Genomic DNA, 16,209 nt, shown 5'->3' with positions numbered 1-16,209 from the left:
TTTGTAACATTGGACAGTTTTTCAAAATTATTTCTGTTGGGATTGGGCAATGTTCTGAGATTTGGTTTGTTTAAAAAAGTACTGATGCAAACTGATGAAAATGCTCCCTTGAGACACCACCTGATAATTTCCACACTTTGGGAGGGGTTGGTGGTATTAGATTAAACCTTTATAACAATACTAAAAGTATAAACAAAGTATAAACAATAATAACTGTAATCTTATAAGAATGGTATTCTTTAAAAAACCTTTTCAGTTATTCAAAGTTAGCAAAAAGTATAATTTAAATATATAAAAAAATTAAACGCAAACCAAATTTTAACTTTTAGTATAAATGTCTGTTTAAATGTTTCTGGTTTTATGTATTTCCTTTTTTTCATTCTACCCCTTCCCTTGTTATCACCTATCCTTGTGCTTGAACTCTTTTCTATATTTCTTAAATTCATTACTTTTAACACAAATCTTAATTTCACTGACTAAACAACTGACAAAACCGTTGATCTCAAGGCAGACAACTGCACATTTTCACTGTCATAAAGAGAAATAGGTGCTTACTGACATCATCCACAGACAGATAAAACGCTATCAAAAGATACGTCCAATATTCTTTGCTCTTCCATGACAGAGCAGATAGCTTCTCTTTGTTAGTTCTTCAATCAATTTTAATGCTGAATATAGATAATATCTAAAGTTTCAGGAATACAGGCCTAGCCGACACAACTACCCAATATAGTCCCAAATCATCGTTGCTAATTAGCATTTTATGTCACTCCAAGGTCATATTTCCTTCCTGGTTTATTTACCGGCACTGAACAGAATAATCTAGAAGAGAGTGCACGCATTAACTTTAGAGTTGTATCCTTGATGTTATGGCAAAAATCCATTTGACCTTTATATATATTTTGCCTTTCCACAAAGGGTTCTTCAGTTAGATTCTTGCTCGTCCATAGTTCTTGTCTTCTTGGGAAAAAAAAATCTGTGGTGTTTAATTAGAATCCAAAATGGATGACTCCACATTCAATGCTGAACTCCATTGTCATCGTTTTAATCACTCCCAATTTGTTAATGCCGTTTCTCAATTTTCTGTTTCTATCTACACTATTTACTGCATGAGGGTGTTGATCTGAAAAGTCACCTATCCATATTCTCTTGAGATGCTTGACTCACTGGGTTACTTCAGCATTTAAAAAAAATCTTTCTTTGGTAAATCAGCATCTGCAGTTACTTGTTATTACACTATTTACTGTTAGCAATGTCATTAAAAGGTTTTACTGGTTTGGGAACTATCCAAGTCTGCAAGAAATTGCAGTGAGGTGGGGATATAGCCCAGTCTGTCACGCAAACCAGGCTTTCCACCTCTGACTCCATGTGCACTTCACGCAACCTCGGAAAAGCAGCCAACGTAATCAGAGACTTGTCTCACCCTGGTCATTCCTTCTTCTCCCTGCTCTTTTTGGGCAGATCCCCATCTGTATTCAGGATTCTGAATAGTCCTTCCATAAGCTAGGGCACTGTCTGATTCACCTCTACTACTTGAGATGTGACCTCTACTACTTGAGACTGCTTCTCCATCACGTAAAAGGGCCAGTATCCTTCGATTCATCGAGAACACACGACGGACATATTCTTCCTTCCTTCAAAGACGTCTGCATAGAAAGAGGTTTGTTGCAAACTGACGACCATTGGCAACAGACGATGGAAGATGCTGAACAGACAAGACTCCCTGAAGCAATGAGAGATTTGTTTGTTTTGCTGACGATTGCTGAGATCAACACTTCTCGACAATTATGGGATCGCTTCAAGAATTCAATGTCTGAAGATTACCTTCAAAGAGAACGGAGAACAATCGATGATCCAAATATCATGATTGATGAGAGGCATCATGATCAGGCTCTGTTGTATATTCAAGGCAAGCTTGTGAATTACAACAAGACACTGGGATACTTTCATGTGCCACTACCAAGACATGGAAGGATGAACCTTGATGGTGACAATCCAGAATTGCTGAGTGAACTGCAGTACAATAGACCTGAACAACAGTGATTTGAAGAGAAGGAGCCTCTGCTGAATGCTGAGCAAAGAGCAGTGTATGACCATGTGTGCAGCTGCTTGGAAAGGAATGTTCCTTCAATGTTTTTCATTGATACCAGCAGGAATGGGCAAAACAATTCTCACCAATTTGATCCTCTCCAAAGTTCGAGGTCAAGTTGATGTTGCTTTTGCTGTAGCATCCTCTGATATAGCAGCTACATTGATGCCTGGTGGAAGAACTGCACATTCTCGATTCAAGATACCCATCGAAGTGACCGATAATACCATGTGCAACATTGAGAAGAACTCCAACATGGTTCATTTGATCAGGAGTGTGAGACTGATTGTTCGTGATGAGTGCCCGATGATTATGAGGGAGAGCTTTGAAGTGGTGGACAGAACTCTTCGACATCAATGCAAAAAGAACGATGAGCCTTTTGGCGGCATTCTTACCTTTTGTTGTGGCGATTTTCACCAACTACTTCCTGTTGTGAAAAGGGGTAATGATGCTGATGTTGAAAATTCCTGCATCAAGAAATCCTATTAACATTCAAATTGTTATATTTTGTTATTCACATTTCAAACTTTAATAAATCCCTTTTCCACTTGCTGTGCCCGTCAGCCGCCCATGCGCAGTAATACCTCCATGTTCCACGTCACAATGGAAACCCGACGGGCGGGAATGGCAGCGCCGCCAGAGAGCCCCTAAGAATGGAGGGGGGGGGGAGATAAGGGGGGATGGAGTGGGTGACTGGGGGGTGGGAGGGGAAGGGGGGAGTGGGTGGGGAAGAAGAGGGTTGAGGGGGTGGAGTGAGGGAGGGGAGGGGAGGGTGCTAGACCAATGCGGGGAAAAAAAACATTTTAAAGAAAAATCGCGATTTTCATTTAGATTTTTTATTTTTTTAAGGCATTTATTTTAAAGAAAAAAGTGCGATTTTTCCCAACATCACAATGGCAACCCAATGAGTTATGGGCCCAATGGGTCCACTTGGTCTAGTATCTATTAAATGTCTTGAGATTCTCCTTCATTCCACTTGCCAGGAAAATGTCATGGTCCCCTTTTAACCCTCCTAATTTCTTGTTATAAGTTATTTCCAAGTCTCACACATCTTCCAGAGTTAGATATATCACCAATCCTTCATAATTACAGGGTCTAAGTTTGGGAACTCCCTACCACGTAATCAAATATTACCGAAGGACAGCAAAGGGTCAATAATGGCCTTCTCAAGAACAATTTTATAAGTGCACAATACGTTCTGACCTTAGCGCTGACACCCACAACTAATGACAAAATAAATAAGACCTAAGATTTTGCTGGGATCAACCAGAGGGTTACTGGAAGGAGCCACTGTGCTCATGAGTCAACCTCTGTGGTCTAAGGAGAGAGAAGGTTATGCAACAAAGGACTATTTTTACATGAATTATTTTGGAAAGGCTGTTCTCCTTTTGAAGTGCCAAATTGCACAACTTAATATAAACCTCAAAAAAACATCGGAAAATAATATTTATTTTGCCTTACGTGGAAATGATTGCTGCTTATTTTATAACACGTTAAATAGAAACAACTGTTACACAGGATGCACACTCAGTATAAACTATTAACTATTTATCTGAGTAGGTGTACAACAGAATGATAGACCAGAGACTGCCAGCATCAAGAGAGACTCAACAAGGTGAGAACAGGGAAGGACAGGGAAGGTGACAGTAACTTGAGAGGAGTCTATACAATTCAGATGGATTCAGCAGGATGGAAGTCAGTTCTATCTTTCAGATTATTTAAAAGAAGTGGGTATGAATGTAAAACAATCACCCATAAATCCAGTAGGGATCGTAAGAGTGCCTCTTACGGCTAGGGGGTTGAGCTCTTGCTTTATGAACTTAATAGATCACCTCAGAGCAATGAAGGTTCAAATTAACTTTGTTTGAGGTGAACAATGCTACAAAGGGTCTTGGAAACTATAAAAATAGATAAACTGTTTCCACCAGCAGAAGGTTTATGAGCAGAAGAAAGTTAACGTGATTGGCAAATAAAACCAAAGGCAAACTGAAGAGAATTTATTTTGAACGCATGAAATTGTGACCTAGAATCTACCGACTCAATGTCAGACGGAATCTGTATCATTTGAGCTTTCAGATAAAGGAACTGGATATTAATTTGAGGGAGGGAAGTTCAGTCAAGTGAGACATGGCCGGGTGAAAAGAGAATGGTAGAGTCGAAGAAACATACCCTTCAGCCGATTGTGTTCACATCAACCATCAGCCATCTAGTGACAGTCATTTCACATTAATCCCATTTTTTAATTCTCTCCATCTTCCCATCAACTCTCCACAGATTCTACCACTCACCTGCACACTTGGGGGCAATTACCAGGGGCCAATTAATCTACCAGATCTCATGTCTTTGGGATGTTGGCTGAAACCCTTGTGATCACAAAGGGAATATGCTGTATGAATGCTAGCATACATCAAACTATGTATTGTTTATTTCATGTTATTTGTGAGCATTGGTGATCAGTTTGATGCTTTAGGTATTAATGTTCATGTCAATAATTTTGGAAAATAATCCTCCTTGACTTTGCTTGTAACAATTCACAGACCCTTTGACACTCGCTACAGTACAAAAGAAAATGGCCAAATATTAATCATCCTCAGTGTTGAAGACACAGACAATGGAGTTTACTGCTGTACTGCTAACAATGGCGTGGGGAGCTCGGCTCAAAGCTGCGGAGCCCTGCAGGTGAAAATGAGTGAGTCTCATGCTTTTACTTCTAAACAGAAGTTACCTAGAACCAAAACAAAAATAAAGCGAGCTGGAATTGTACAACAGGTTGAGCAGCCACTGTAGCGGGAGAGGGGTGGGGGGGGGGAGAAATGGGATTGAGAATTTTTGGTTCTTCAGAATTGGAAAAATGCTAAAATAATGCGTGTTAAGGTACAGAGAGAAGGAGAGGTAAAATGTGTGAAAAGTTGTTAAGATAATTTGAATAAAATGATCTGGAAACAAATTGGAACAGTAGGTACACCCATATGTGTGAAAAGGACAGGGGAAAGATCACAGATTTTTTTAAACTTGGAATTGTTAAGCTTAATGCTAAATTGTGTACCTCATCCAGAGAGTTATCATCGAGATCGTCATGGTAATTGACTTATATTACGAAGGGATATTCCCTTAGTCCTATCCATCCTTCCCCACGCTCTCTGCAAATTAAAGCTAACTTGCTTCCTCACTTTCCCAGTTCTGATAAAAGATCTGAAACAATAACAGAGCACTCACAAATGCTGCCTGACCTGCTGAGCATTTCCAGCATTTTCTGTTTTTAGTTAAGTCTGGGGGATTGATACTGAATGATGAGGTTCTGTTTCTTAACAGATCTTTGGAGAAGTGTAGAAAGTCAAAGACAGTGGCCAGTGTTGGGGCCGGGAGAGGGGGTGGGGGGGAGAGGTTTGGAATGGGGAATTAAAGTGATAAGCAACCAGAAGCTCGTGATTTCCAGCATCTGCAGTTATTCTGCTCTATTTGCTTGAAACTTTGATGTAGTTCCATTCACAATCCCAAATATCTTAAAGCCCTTTACTGCCAAAGAAGTTCGGCGGCAAAATAGACAATAGACAATAGGTGCAGGAGCAGGCCATTCAGTCCTTCGAGCCAGCACCGCCATTCAATGTGATCATGGCTGATCATTCTCAATCAGTACCCCGTTCCTGCCTTCTCCCCATACCCCCTAACTCCGCTATCCTTAAGAGCTCCATCTAGCTCTCTCTTGAATGCAGTCAGAGAATTGGCCTCCACTGCCTTCTGAGGCAGAGAATTCTACAGATTCACAACTCTCTGACTGAAAAAGTTTTTCCTCATCTCCGTTCTAAATGGCCTACCCCTTATTCTTAAACTGTGGCCCCTGGTTCTGGACTCCCCCAACATTGGGAACATGTTTCCTGCCTCTAACGTGTCCAACCCCTTAATAATCTTATTATATGTTTCGATAAGATCCCCTCTCATCCTTCTAAATTCCAGTGTATACAAGGCACGATAGCGCAGCGGTAGATTTGCTATGCTTACAGCACCAGAGACCCAGGTTCGATCCTGAGTAAGGGTGTAGTTTGTACAGAGTTTGTACGTTCTCCCTGTGACCTGCATGGGTTTTCTCCAAGAACTTCAGTTTCCTCCTACGCTCCAGAGACCTACAGATTTGTAGGTTAATTGGCTTGGTATAAATGTAAATTGCCCCTTGTGTGTGGGATAATGTTAGTGCAGGGATCGCTGGTTGGCACGGACTCGGTGGGCCGAAGGGCCTGTTTCTGTGATGTATCTCTAAACTAAAGTATTTTTATTGCAATGTAGGAGAAATGTGCCATCAAGAACCTCCCACAATTCAGATCAGAACTTTTTTTTGTAAATGAGTTTGCTTGAGGAATAAATATCGGCTAATGATACTGAGCAGAACACTTTATTTTGCTTAAATTAGTGCTATGGGATCCTTATGCGTCACCCGGGAGCTTCGATCAACCTTTGGTTTAGCATCTCACCTGAACGTTGACAAGTTCAACACTGTACTTCAATGCCTCAGACCTTTCCCAAGTGTTAGGCTGGTGCTTTGCGCTGAAGCCGGTGATACTTGACCTGACAACTGTCTGAGAGATCACAATGCTATGAGCTGAGCTACAGCTGAGACAATATTGCAGCATCAAGTACGTCATTTTTGAGGACTGTGACCTTCAGTGATTCTTTTTCTGACTGGGTCGTTTTCGGTTTTGAAGGTTTCTGTGTCCTCTGTTCTTTCTGATTATACTGGGCCTCCTGCTGTGCTTCACAGCATCTCTTGGATCCAAACGCCAACCACTAACAAAAATCACATGGCAGCAGCAACACTGGCTCTTCTCCACCTTTTCCTGTCCCTTGTATTTTTTGGGTTGATTGAATTTGAGAATTCAGAATGTAGGAATGTAAGTGATGCCAAGGCTTTGCAGAAACATAGTTAAATACAAGAAAAGCAGTACTCTGGTCTTTGTATGCCTGGTTTATTGCTCAATATTTTATGCCCTTGCTAAATAAATTGATGTTCAGCTGCAATAACACATTAACAATCACCTGATCAAGTGAACCATTAGTAGAATAGTCTGCAAACTGCTAATATGGCATTACCATATGTAATCACACCACCACTACAGCAGAGCCTAGTTGCTAGGCTCCCAATCTCCAGAATTACCTTCCGAAACCTCTCTGCCTTTAAGATGCTTCTTAAAACCTACTCCCAAGTTGGTTTTATAAGAAACAAAAGGAGTAGGCCATTCGGCCCATCGAACATGCTCAATAATTTAGCAAGATCGCAACTAGCCTCTTCACTATGTGGCTCACTGTCAAATTTAGTTTCACAACATGGTATGTGCTGTGTATGGTGCTATGTAAATGGATATTTAACAGCTGCGAGCTTCACTCACTGGGCTGTGGGATACCAGCTGACATCACTCATGGCAAGCAGTTGGATTGGTAACACATTTATTTCAGCATTTCAGATGACAAGGGGTGGAAAATGGCAGTCGGGAAACTCACTCCTGATTGTTAAACTTTGACCTCAGAATCAGATAGATTTGGGTCTCAAATGAAACCAAGCTGGCCAACTGATGTTGCTCCTGGAATTCACTGGTCTTATAGTGAAGTGGAGCCAATGGGCTCGATGTCAAAAGCTATTTTGTGTAAATGGAAGGTTACCAGAAAGTCTCAAAATCCTCCCCTCATTTCTCCTCCTCTCCCTCCAAGTCCTTTTGCTAATCATTTGTCTCCTCTGATGAGCAAAACTCTGGCACTAGAAGTTGCTTCCTCTTGCCTCCAATCACATTCCCTCATTATTTGAACACCTCTTCTAAATTGACCCTTTATCTTTCCTGTTCTTAGATGAACAATCCAAGTCCCCCACAGAAGGCAAACACCTGGATAGATAAATGGGAAGAATTAATGTGGAGCTGCATTTTTATAGCACCATTCAGAAAGTGTTTTTCACCAATGAATTAACACAGGAAACATGACAACTATGTGTGTAGGAAGGAACTGCAGATGCTGGTTTAGACTGAAGATAGACACAAAATGCTGGAGTAACTCAATGGGTCCTTTACTCCAGAGATGCTACCACAAACATCCACTAAGAGCAAAGCAATAATAACCAGATCATCTGGTCTACTCACATTGATTGGACTCACTTTTACATGGAAATAATTCAGTGCGATCTCTTCTGTGCATCTTATTGAAATATCTCATCCAAAATGATGTGGCATGCTAAGGCAGAGACTGTGAGGAATTTTTGAGGTCATGTCCCTGGAGTGGAATCTGGACTGGGCTGAATAAGTCTAACTCATAAAGTGTCTTCAGAAAGAAATGAATCTCTCTGGTGAGCTCTGACATTCCGCATTCGGGTGACATTTTGTTTATACATTGATCCCTCAGAGCCTAAAATCATTCGGCCACCCACTGATGTCAGAGCATTGCTGGGGTCGAAGGTTGTGTTCCCTTGCAGTACCATGGGGAACCCTAAACCAGCCATCTCATGGATCAAAGATGAAACTGCACTGAAAGTAAGCACACAGCATTCTCTGGGCCATTCAAACACCCAGGTTACTCACAACCAGCTTTTCCTGCTTTATAATGGATCTGACAGATATAATCTCAAACTAGACCAAGTGGAACCGTTGGGCCCAAACCTCTCCTGCATTGGTGCAGCACCCTCTCCTGCCCCTCTCCCCTCCCCCCTCCCCTTCCCCTCCCACCCTCCCTTCCCCCTTCTCCCTCAACCCGCCCTATCATCCCCCCTCCCTCCCTCCCCCTCCCTCAATCAATCTTTTAACGCTTTGTGCGTGAAAGTATTGCGGTCCTGGATCACCTACACGTGTTGCAGGAGCAGTGCATGGGAAGCACAGCCTTCTCTTAAAGCCACTTGCAGCAGTGAGGACTTGTTCAGGAGCAGGGTCTTCCCCCAAAGGGCAGGTGGGTGATGGGAGCTGGTCATCGTAATTTTACAATGCTCAATTGGACATACTGTTGTTGGAGTTGGGCATCAGTGATAATTGTGTATGCAGATGGTCCAAAGCTGCTACCCATTCCCTGTCAATGTCCCAGTCATGGCAGTGAAGATGTCGGGATCATTCACAAGGATTCAGGCTTTGTTCCAGTGGTCAGCTCCACAACAAAGCCTGGACAAATGAGGACAAGTTAGTTAACAGAAACCTCCATCTGCTCTCCAGATGGAATAAGTTCTGAGGCACAATGAAAGGGGCCACAGGAGAGGGGAAAGAGAAGGCCAGATTGGGAGGAATAATTAGGACAATGTGGGATAATAGATCAGGCCATTGGATGAGGTTTTCCACCAACTGGGGCCGGAACTTGGAGTCTCATGATGGAAGGTGTGAAGCAGTGTGTGTGGGGGGGGGGGGGGGGGGGGGGGGGGGTGGGGGGGGGGGGATGCTGGGGATGTCATAGTCATAAAGTCATAGAGTTCTACAGCACGGAAACAGATCCTCAGCCCAGCTTGTCCATGCCAGACCAGGATGTCCCATCTAAGCTAGTCCCATTTGCCTAGGTTTGACCCATATCCATCTAAACCTTTCCTTTCAGTATACCAAACCAAACATCTTTCAAATGTTGTTACTGTACCTACCACAGGACCTTGCTCAGACAGCTTGTGCCATTTATCCATGACTCTGTGTGTGAAAACAACAGATGAAGAAGAACATTTTCCAGCTTCCCTTATCCGCAGGATGCTCAAGAGTAGAATTAAGTTGAAGTATAGTCAATCTCTAATGGAGATCAGTCAAACCATTTAGTTGGAAAATCCTCCTTGTGACCAAGTTTCAAGATCACATTCCAATTTCTATATGTTTGTGGATAAAACTTGTCAGGGTTTGACCTTTGATAGGTTCAACTTATTGAGTCCATGATGTCAATGCAGGTTAAATTATTTTGTTTTAAATTGTGCTGAAGTATTCCTCTCTTACCTATGAAGGTCGTCCTCTGTTAGAATGGCTTGCATCCTTCATGGACCTTGTATAAATACATTTTCAGCGAGGTACTTCAAAATATGAATTGATTGCCACATTCCATCATTGAACGTAATGCACAAAATCATAAGTTCATAACTTCATAATTGATAAGAGCAGAATTAAGCCACTTGGCCCATCAAGTCTACTCTGCCATTCAATCATAGCTGATCTATGTTTCCCTCACAACCCCATTCTCCTGCCTTCTCCTCATAATGCCATACAAAAACAATGTGTAGCCTTTTGTTCTGTATGCAATGTCAAAGTAATGTGATATTTGTTCACAGAAGGACCAACCTAGAACTTCTGTCCTTGAATCTGGCAACTTAAGAATTCGCAGCGTTCAGCTGGAAGATGCAGGGAAGTATCGCTGTCTGACAAGAAACAGCCTGGGATTCGAGTATTCCAGATCTGTGACTCTGGAGGTGCAGGGTAGGTCTGGTATTAAAGACTTATCCCTCAAGAAATAATCATCCCATTGAATACATTTTAAAACTAACAAATGTAATATATATACCTGGTCCTGACAAAATCAGTTTTGAATAATTATCTCAGAAATTTTCTTTCCCTTGTTGTAATGAAGGCAGGAAACTATTTTAGAAGATAAATAAATGGTTTAGCACCTTAATTAAAATACATGGACATTGGAATGAGGTGCAGAATCGTTTTAATTGGATTATTTTTGAATAATTAACACACACTTGCACAGAGTGCCAAATGTATCAATACTGAATAACGCAAGACTGCTTAAGTAATCATCGTTCAGTTTTTAGCAAAGGAATCTGAAGAGTCCTGGAATAACTGAACATTAATTCTGAATCATAGAAAATGTTGAAACAATGAAATCATAACAAGCACAAGGAGGCTATCTTCCAAATATAGTCTTTAAATCAGACTACCATTGGCAGTCGTACATTGGCAGTCAGCTGACTTAATATGACATTCCATCCAGAAATCTCTCTATCTCTCGTCTCCTTTAATACTCCATGAAACCCATCTACTTATCTACCTGTTTCATCATCACACCTGACAATACTCCCCTCCCCTCCCTCCCTCTTGTGGGACTCATCACTATTGGTGCTGCAAAGTACTTTGACTCATTTTCTGATATTTAAGGTGCTTTAGAAATGCAACCTGTTACTGTCCTTTTTGTACAACCCATTCTTGCTACAAATCAAAGATCTGATCATCAATAGTCAACAGCATTCAAAAAACTCCCAACCAAATCAGCCTTTCTTTCTGCTAATGTGGGTATTTTATCTGCATGACTGATTATGTATATGCTTTTCTCCCCATTCATTGTGCAGATTTTAACATGACAAATGCAACTGAAAGAGGTATTTTGCTGATCAGCTCAATGCATGTGTGCTGTGAGTGGTGCCACTAACACAGCAGTCACACCTTATTGGGAGACATTTAATAGATATTTGTTTGAAGGGAAAACTCCAAACAATTCTGTCTAATATTGTAAGAGGGTAGATGAGAGAAGCATCAAGATAAAAACAGAAAATGCTGGAAATGCTCAGCAGGTCAAGCAACAAATGTGGAAAGGGAAAGGGAGTTAGCATTTCAGCTCGATGGTCTTTCATTAGAAATGGGAATTTTAAAAGTTTCAATGTGCGAATAAAGGGTGATTGGAAGGGATCATGTCCACAAAAGGTAAGGTCCCTGGTATGGCAGAGGAGAGATTAAATGTCAAAAGGGATAAGAGTGCAAGATGAAAGAGGGTGCAAATGCTGAGTATTCCCAGGATTTTCCATGTTTTATTTTTAAGTTCCAGCAGCCGCTGTATTTTTGCTGTTTGTATTTGCTTGCTGTGTTCACTTCTCCCAATAATGGGCTTTCATTACACAAGCAAGACTCCTGCAGCTTGGACAGGCTCTGCACTTGCTGCTTGCTATTTCCTGCTCGTTTGGAATGTGATGTTTTTGCACGAATGGCAGTGAACACCGTGAGCTCAGAATGGCTTGTGCATGTCTGGATATATCTTGCCGACTTTCTTGCGTTTTCATTACAAATGGCATCTGTACGATGGACATGTAGGCCTTCTCTATTCATCACCTCCAATTTTGCGTGCTGCTTCCGACAAGTGAAAATGCACAGAATATGTATTATGGGTGTGAAAGGTTATTAGGACAGGGATAAGCAAGATTTTGCAGTACCACCAACCAAGCAATACTGGAGTAAAAAATAAAACCATGTCCAACACAGAAACAAACCATTCAGTCCAGACATGCCATGTTAATGCAGTTGCTTCATCCGAGCCACCTACCATCACTCTTAATCACATATCTTTTCATTCCATTCTCTGTAATGTTTACCTAACATTCCTTAAATGCCTCTGTGATTGCTTTCTGCTCTCTCTCTCTCTGTGAAAACTAATGTCAAATATCAACTAGTTTCTTCTGACTTTCCCGTTGGGTTTATTACTGACTGATCGATAGTGATGTTCCCCAGCTTTGATCTCTCCCACAGTGTTGTGTTTGATAAAATACCTTGTTATTCAAACTCTGTTGTCAGAATCCGGTGATTTATCGAACACAACACACAGGGAGAAACCTCTCCACATCCATCCTGGCAAACCCTTTATTATTTTAAAGACCCCCACAATCAGGACACCCGTTGACACCACAAAAGAGCACGAATAAACAACTATTTGACCATTCCAATAACTAAATCACACTAAACTAATGAAGTGTTGTTCTCCTTCAGTGTAGTTGTTTGTAATAGACAATAGACAATAGACAATAGGTGCAGGAGTAGGCCATTCAGCCCTTCGAGCCAGTACCGCCATTCAATGCAATCATGGCTGATCACTCTCAATCAGTACCCCGTTCCTGCCTTCTCCCCATACCCCCTCACTCCGCTATCCTTAAGAGCTCTATCCAGCTCTCTCTTGAAAGCATCCAACGAACTGGCCTCCACTGCCTTCTGAGGCAGAGAATTCCACACCTTCACCACTCTCTGACTGAAAAAGTTCTTCCTCATCTCCGTTCTAAATGGCCTACCCCTTATTCTTAAACTGTGGCCCCTTGTTCTGGACTCCCCCAACATTGGGAACATGTTTCCTGCCTCTAATGTGTCCAATCCCCTAATTATCTTATATGTTTCAATAAGATATGATATGATATGATAAGATCCCCCTCATCCTTCTAAATTCCAGTGTATACAAGCCTAATTGCTCCAGCCTTTCAACATATGACAGTCCCGCCATTCCGGGAATCAACCTAGTGAACCTACGCTGCACGCCCTCAATAGCAAGAATATCCTTCCTCAAATTTGGAGACCAAAACTGCACACAGTACTCCAGGTGCGGTCTCACCAGGGCCCGGTACAACTGTAGAAGGACCTCTTTGCTGCCCTCAATGGTTTTTGTAGTTTGGAAACGTGACAGAAGTATTTCGGGAATGTATACTCAAGGTGACTGAATGTGCGAACCTGCTGCATTGAACTTGAGGCATCGCAGCATGTTGAACTGGGTGCAATGTCTAGGGCAATGACAGGACAATTACCTTGGTGCAAAGAAGAGCTTTTCAAAGTAGGTTGAAAGTTTCAGGGTGTTGGGTCGTTGACACGCAGAATTTCGGAATTGAAGGATTCAGACAGAATAGTAAGTCTCCAGAGAATTAAAGCAAAGACTCTAAATGTATATGGAAAAGACACTGAAATGATTTAAGATGCATGGCGTAATGGGAGAGTATTAGGATCTCTTTGGGATGGGTGAATTAGATGATTAGATGTTTTCATCTGTAATCATCTAATAATTAGGCACTTGGACAGGTACATGGATAAGAAAGGTTTAGAGGGATATGGAGCAAACATGGGCAGGTGGGACTAGATAGATGGGGGATTTTGGCTGATATGGACAAGTTGGGCTGAAGGGCCTGTTTCCATGCCAAATGACTCCACTTTCCCTGTCTCCTCATTATTATTTTTTTTATTGAACCAATACATCTTGGTCTGACTTGGCTTGCTTTAACTTTGGGCTCTTTATGCTTAAACAACTAACAAGAATGGTTCAATGTTCAAGTTATCTCCTCCTGCTTGGTGCTCCTCACGTCTCATCTCTGCCCAAGTGACCATTCGCTACATATGTTTGTTGCATTCATGGCTTTCCTCTGTCGGTCACTCTTCCAAAACTCTGACCACATTGTCATTCTCATCGCCACATTCAACCAATTCATTCTCAAAGCTTCTCCCATCCATGTCCATGACCTCCCATGACCTATTTTACCAGCAGCCCAGTCCTGACAAGGGCATTGAAAGTTAACTGGCCCTCGCATCTGTAGAGGTTAGTGAGCTTGCCTCAGTGTGATGGAAGACTAGTGTATATGGAAAAACCCACATCCCGAAGGAACCTGTAATCAATAGCCGATGGTCAAAACATTGGAATATTTGTCTCAAAGAGAAATGCACGCAAAGTACTTTTGAGATGTGATTTTGACCAATGTTATATTGTTGAGGGAAGACATTGGGCACCTTCAGTGCTGCATAGCTCTCTCAATGCCCAATGTCAAGTCTATGGTTTTGTACTGAAGTCTCTGTAACTGGATTTGAACGCACAATCATCTATGTCCAAAACGAGAGTCACAGCTGAGTTACACCCAACAAGGGTGTTTCACAACATCATAGTCACAAGATGTACATTTGTTAATACCACACATATTGCTTGATAATGTTCCAGTAAATGCCTTTGAGCACTTCACTCTGTTAAAAGTACTATGTAAATAAATAAAACTATGCAATGAGAACGGGAGTAGGCTATTTGGTCCCTCAAGCCTGCTCCACCAATCAATAAGATCGTGGCTGGTCCTATTTCTTCATGTTCACTTCTCCACTCACTTTCCATAAAAATCTAACTCAGCTTTGAATATATTTCAGTTTTCAGTCTTCGTAGCTTTCTGTGGCAAAGAATACAAAACACTCATAAATCTTTGATAGAAGACATTCTTGCTCATCTTAGTTCAGTGGTTCAGTACTTTGTTGTCACATGTACCTAGGTACAATGAAATGTACTATGCATAGGCACAATCAAACTCAAGTCAAATGTCTTCTTAATTTATGCCGCTAATGTGTGATTATGATGAGCCTTTTGGTCCAAGACTCTCCCATGTGATTAAACACTCAGCATTTACCCAGTCACGTAAGAATGTTGCAACTTGATGGCCTCTCATTCTTCTTAACTCCATTGAGTGCAGACAAATGTGTCCACCTCTGCTGATAAGCCAAACCCTCCATACCTGGGCTGATCCCAGTGAACCCTATATCTTTACGGAAATAAGGGGATTACAACACAACGCGGTCCTCAAGATGTCATCTAACCTATGCCTTGTACGATGTAGTAAGACTTCTAATTTTTGACTCGATCTTTCTTGAAATATATAAATATATTGCAAACAGTTGCAATCCCAGCATTGACCCCTGTGGCACTCCACTGGTCACAGATTGCCATTTCCTTAACACTACTCACTACTTCCTGCTGCTTAGTCAATCCTCTATGGAAATTATTATTACAGAGGGTTATTTTGTGTGGCAGCTTGTTGAATACCTTTTGAAACCCCAAACAGTGGCTCCCCTCCATTCACTCTGGCTGTTACTTAGTGATAGAGTCTTACAGTGCGGAAACAGGCTCTTCGGCCCAACTTGCCCACACCGGCCAATATATCCCTCTAAACCTGTCCTATTCATGTATCTGTCTAAATGTTCCTTAAATGTTGCAACAGTCCCTGCCTCAACTATCTCCTCCAGCAGCTCGTTCCATACACATACCACTCTTTGCATGGAAAAGTTACCCCTCAGGTGTAATTTTTGACCACGATCTTCACTATCTACAACACCACACACTCTTGTGTCATTTGCAAACTTGATAACCATTATCCAAATCATTGATATAGATGACAAACAGCAATGGACTGAGCACCGAACCCTGAGCCACACCACGTCACAGGCCTCCAGTCCGAAAAACAACCTTCCACCATCACCCTCTGCTTCCTTCCATAAAGCTAATTTTCTATCCATTTATCTAGCTCTCCTTGAATCCCATGGGATCTAACCTTCCAGAGCAATCTAACATACGGAACCTTGTCAAATGCATTACTAAAACTCATGTATACAACATCTACAGCTCTGCATTTATGGACCTTTTTGGACACATCT

General features: G+C 41.6%; 1 protein-coding gene across 1 annotated transcript in view; it reads left to right on the top strand.

The window, feature by feature from the left end:
- The window catches only part of musk (muscle, skeletal, receptor tyrosine kinase), a 114,753-nt gene that overhangs the window by 8,263 nt on the left and 90,281 nt on the right, over nt 1–16,209 (top strand). The window contains exons 3-5 of the mRNA XM_078396890.1: nt 4,627–4,778; nt 8,468–8,595; nt 10,344–10,485. Of these exons, the coding sequence (XP_078253016.1) occupies nt 4,627–4,778; nt 8,468–8,595; nt 10,344–10,485 (422 nt within the window). The remainder of the gene's footprint in view (nt 1–4,626; nt 4,779–8,467; nt 8,596–10,343; nt 10,486–16,209) is intronic.

Source organism: Rhinoraja longicauda, chromosome 3 (genome assembly GCF_053455715.1).
Source record: "Rhinoraja longicauda isolate Sanriku21f chromosome 3, sRhiLon1.1, whole genome shotgun sequence".
NCBI lineage: Eukaryota > Metazoa > Chordata > Chondrichthyes > Rajiformes > Arhynchobatidae > Rhinoraja > Rhinoraja longicauda.
The sequence above is the reverse complement of the archived record's forward strand: the minus strand, read 5'-3'. Positions and strand labels throughout refer to the sequence as shown.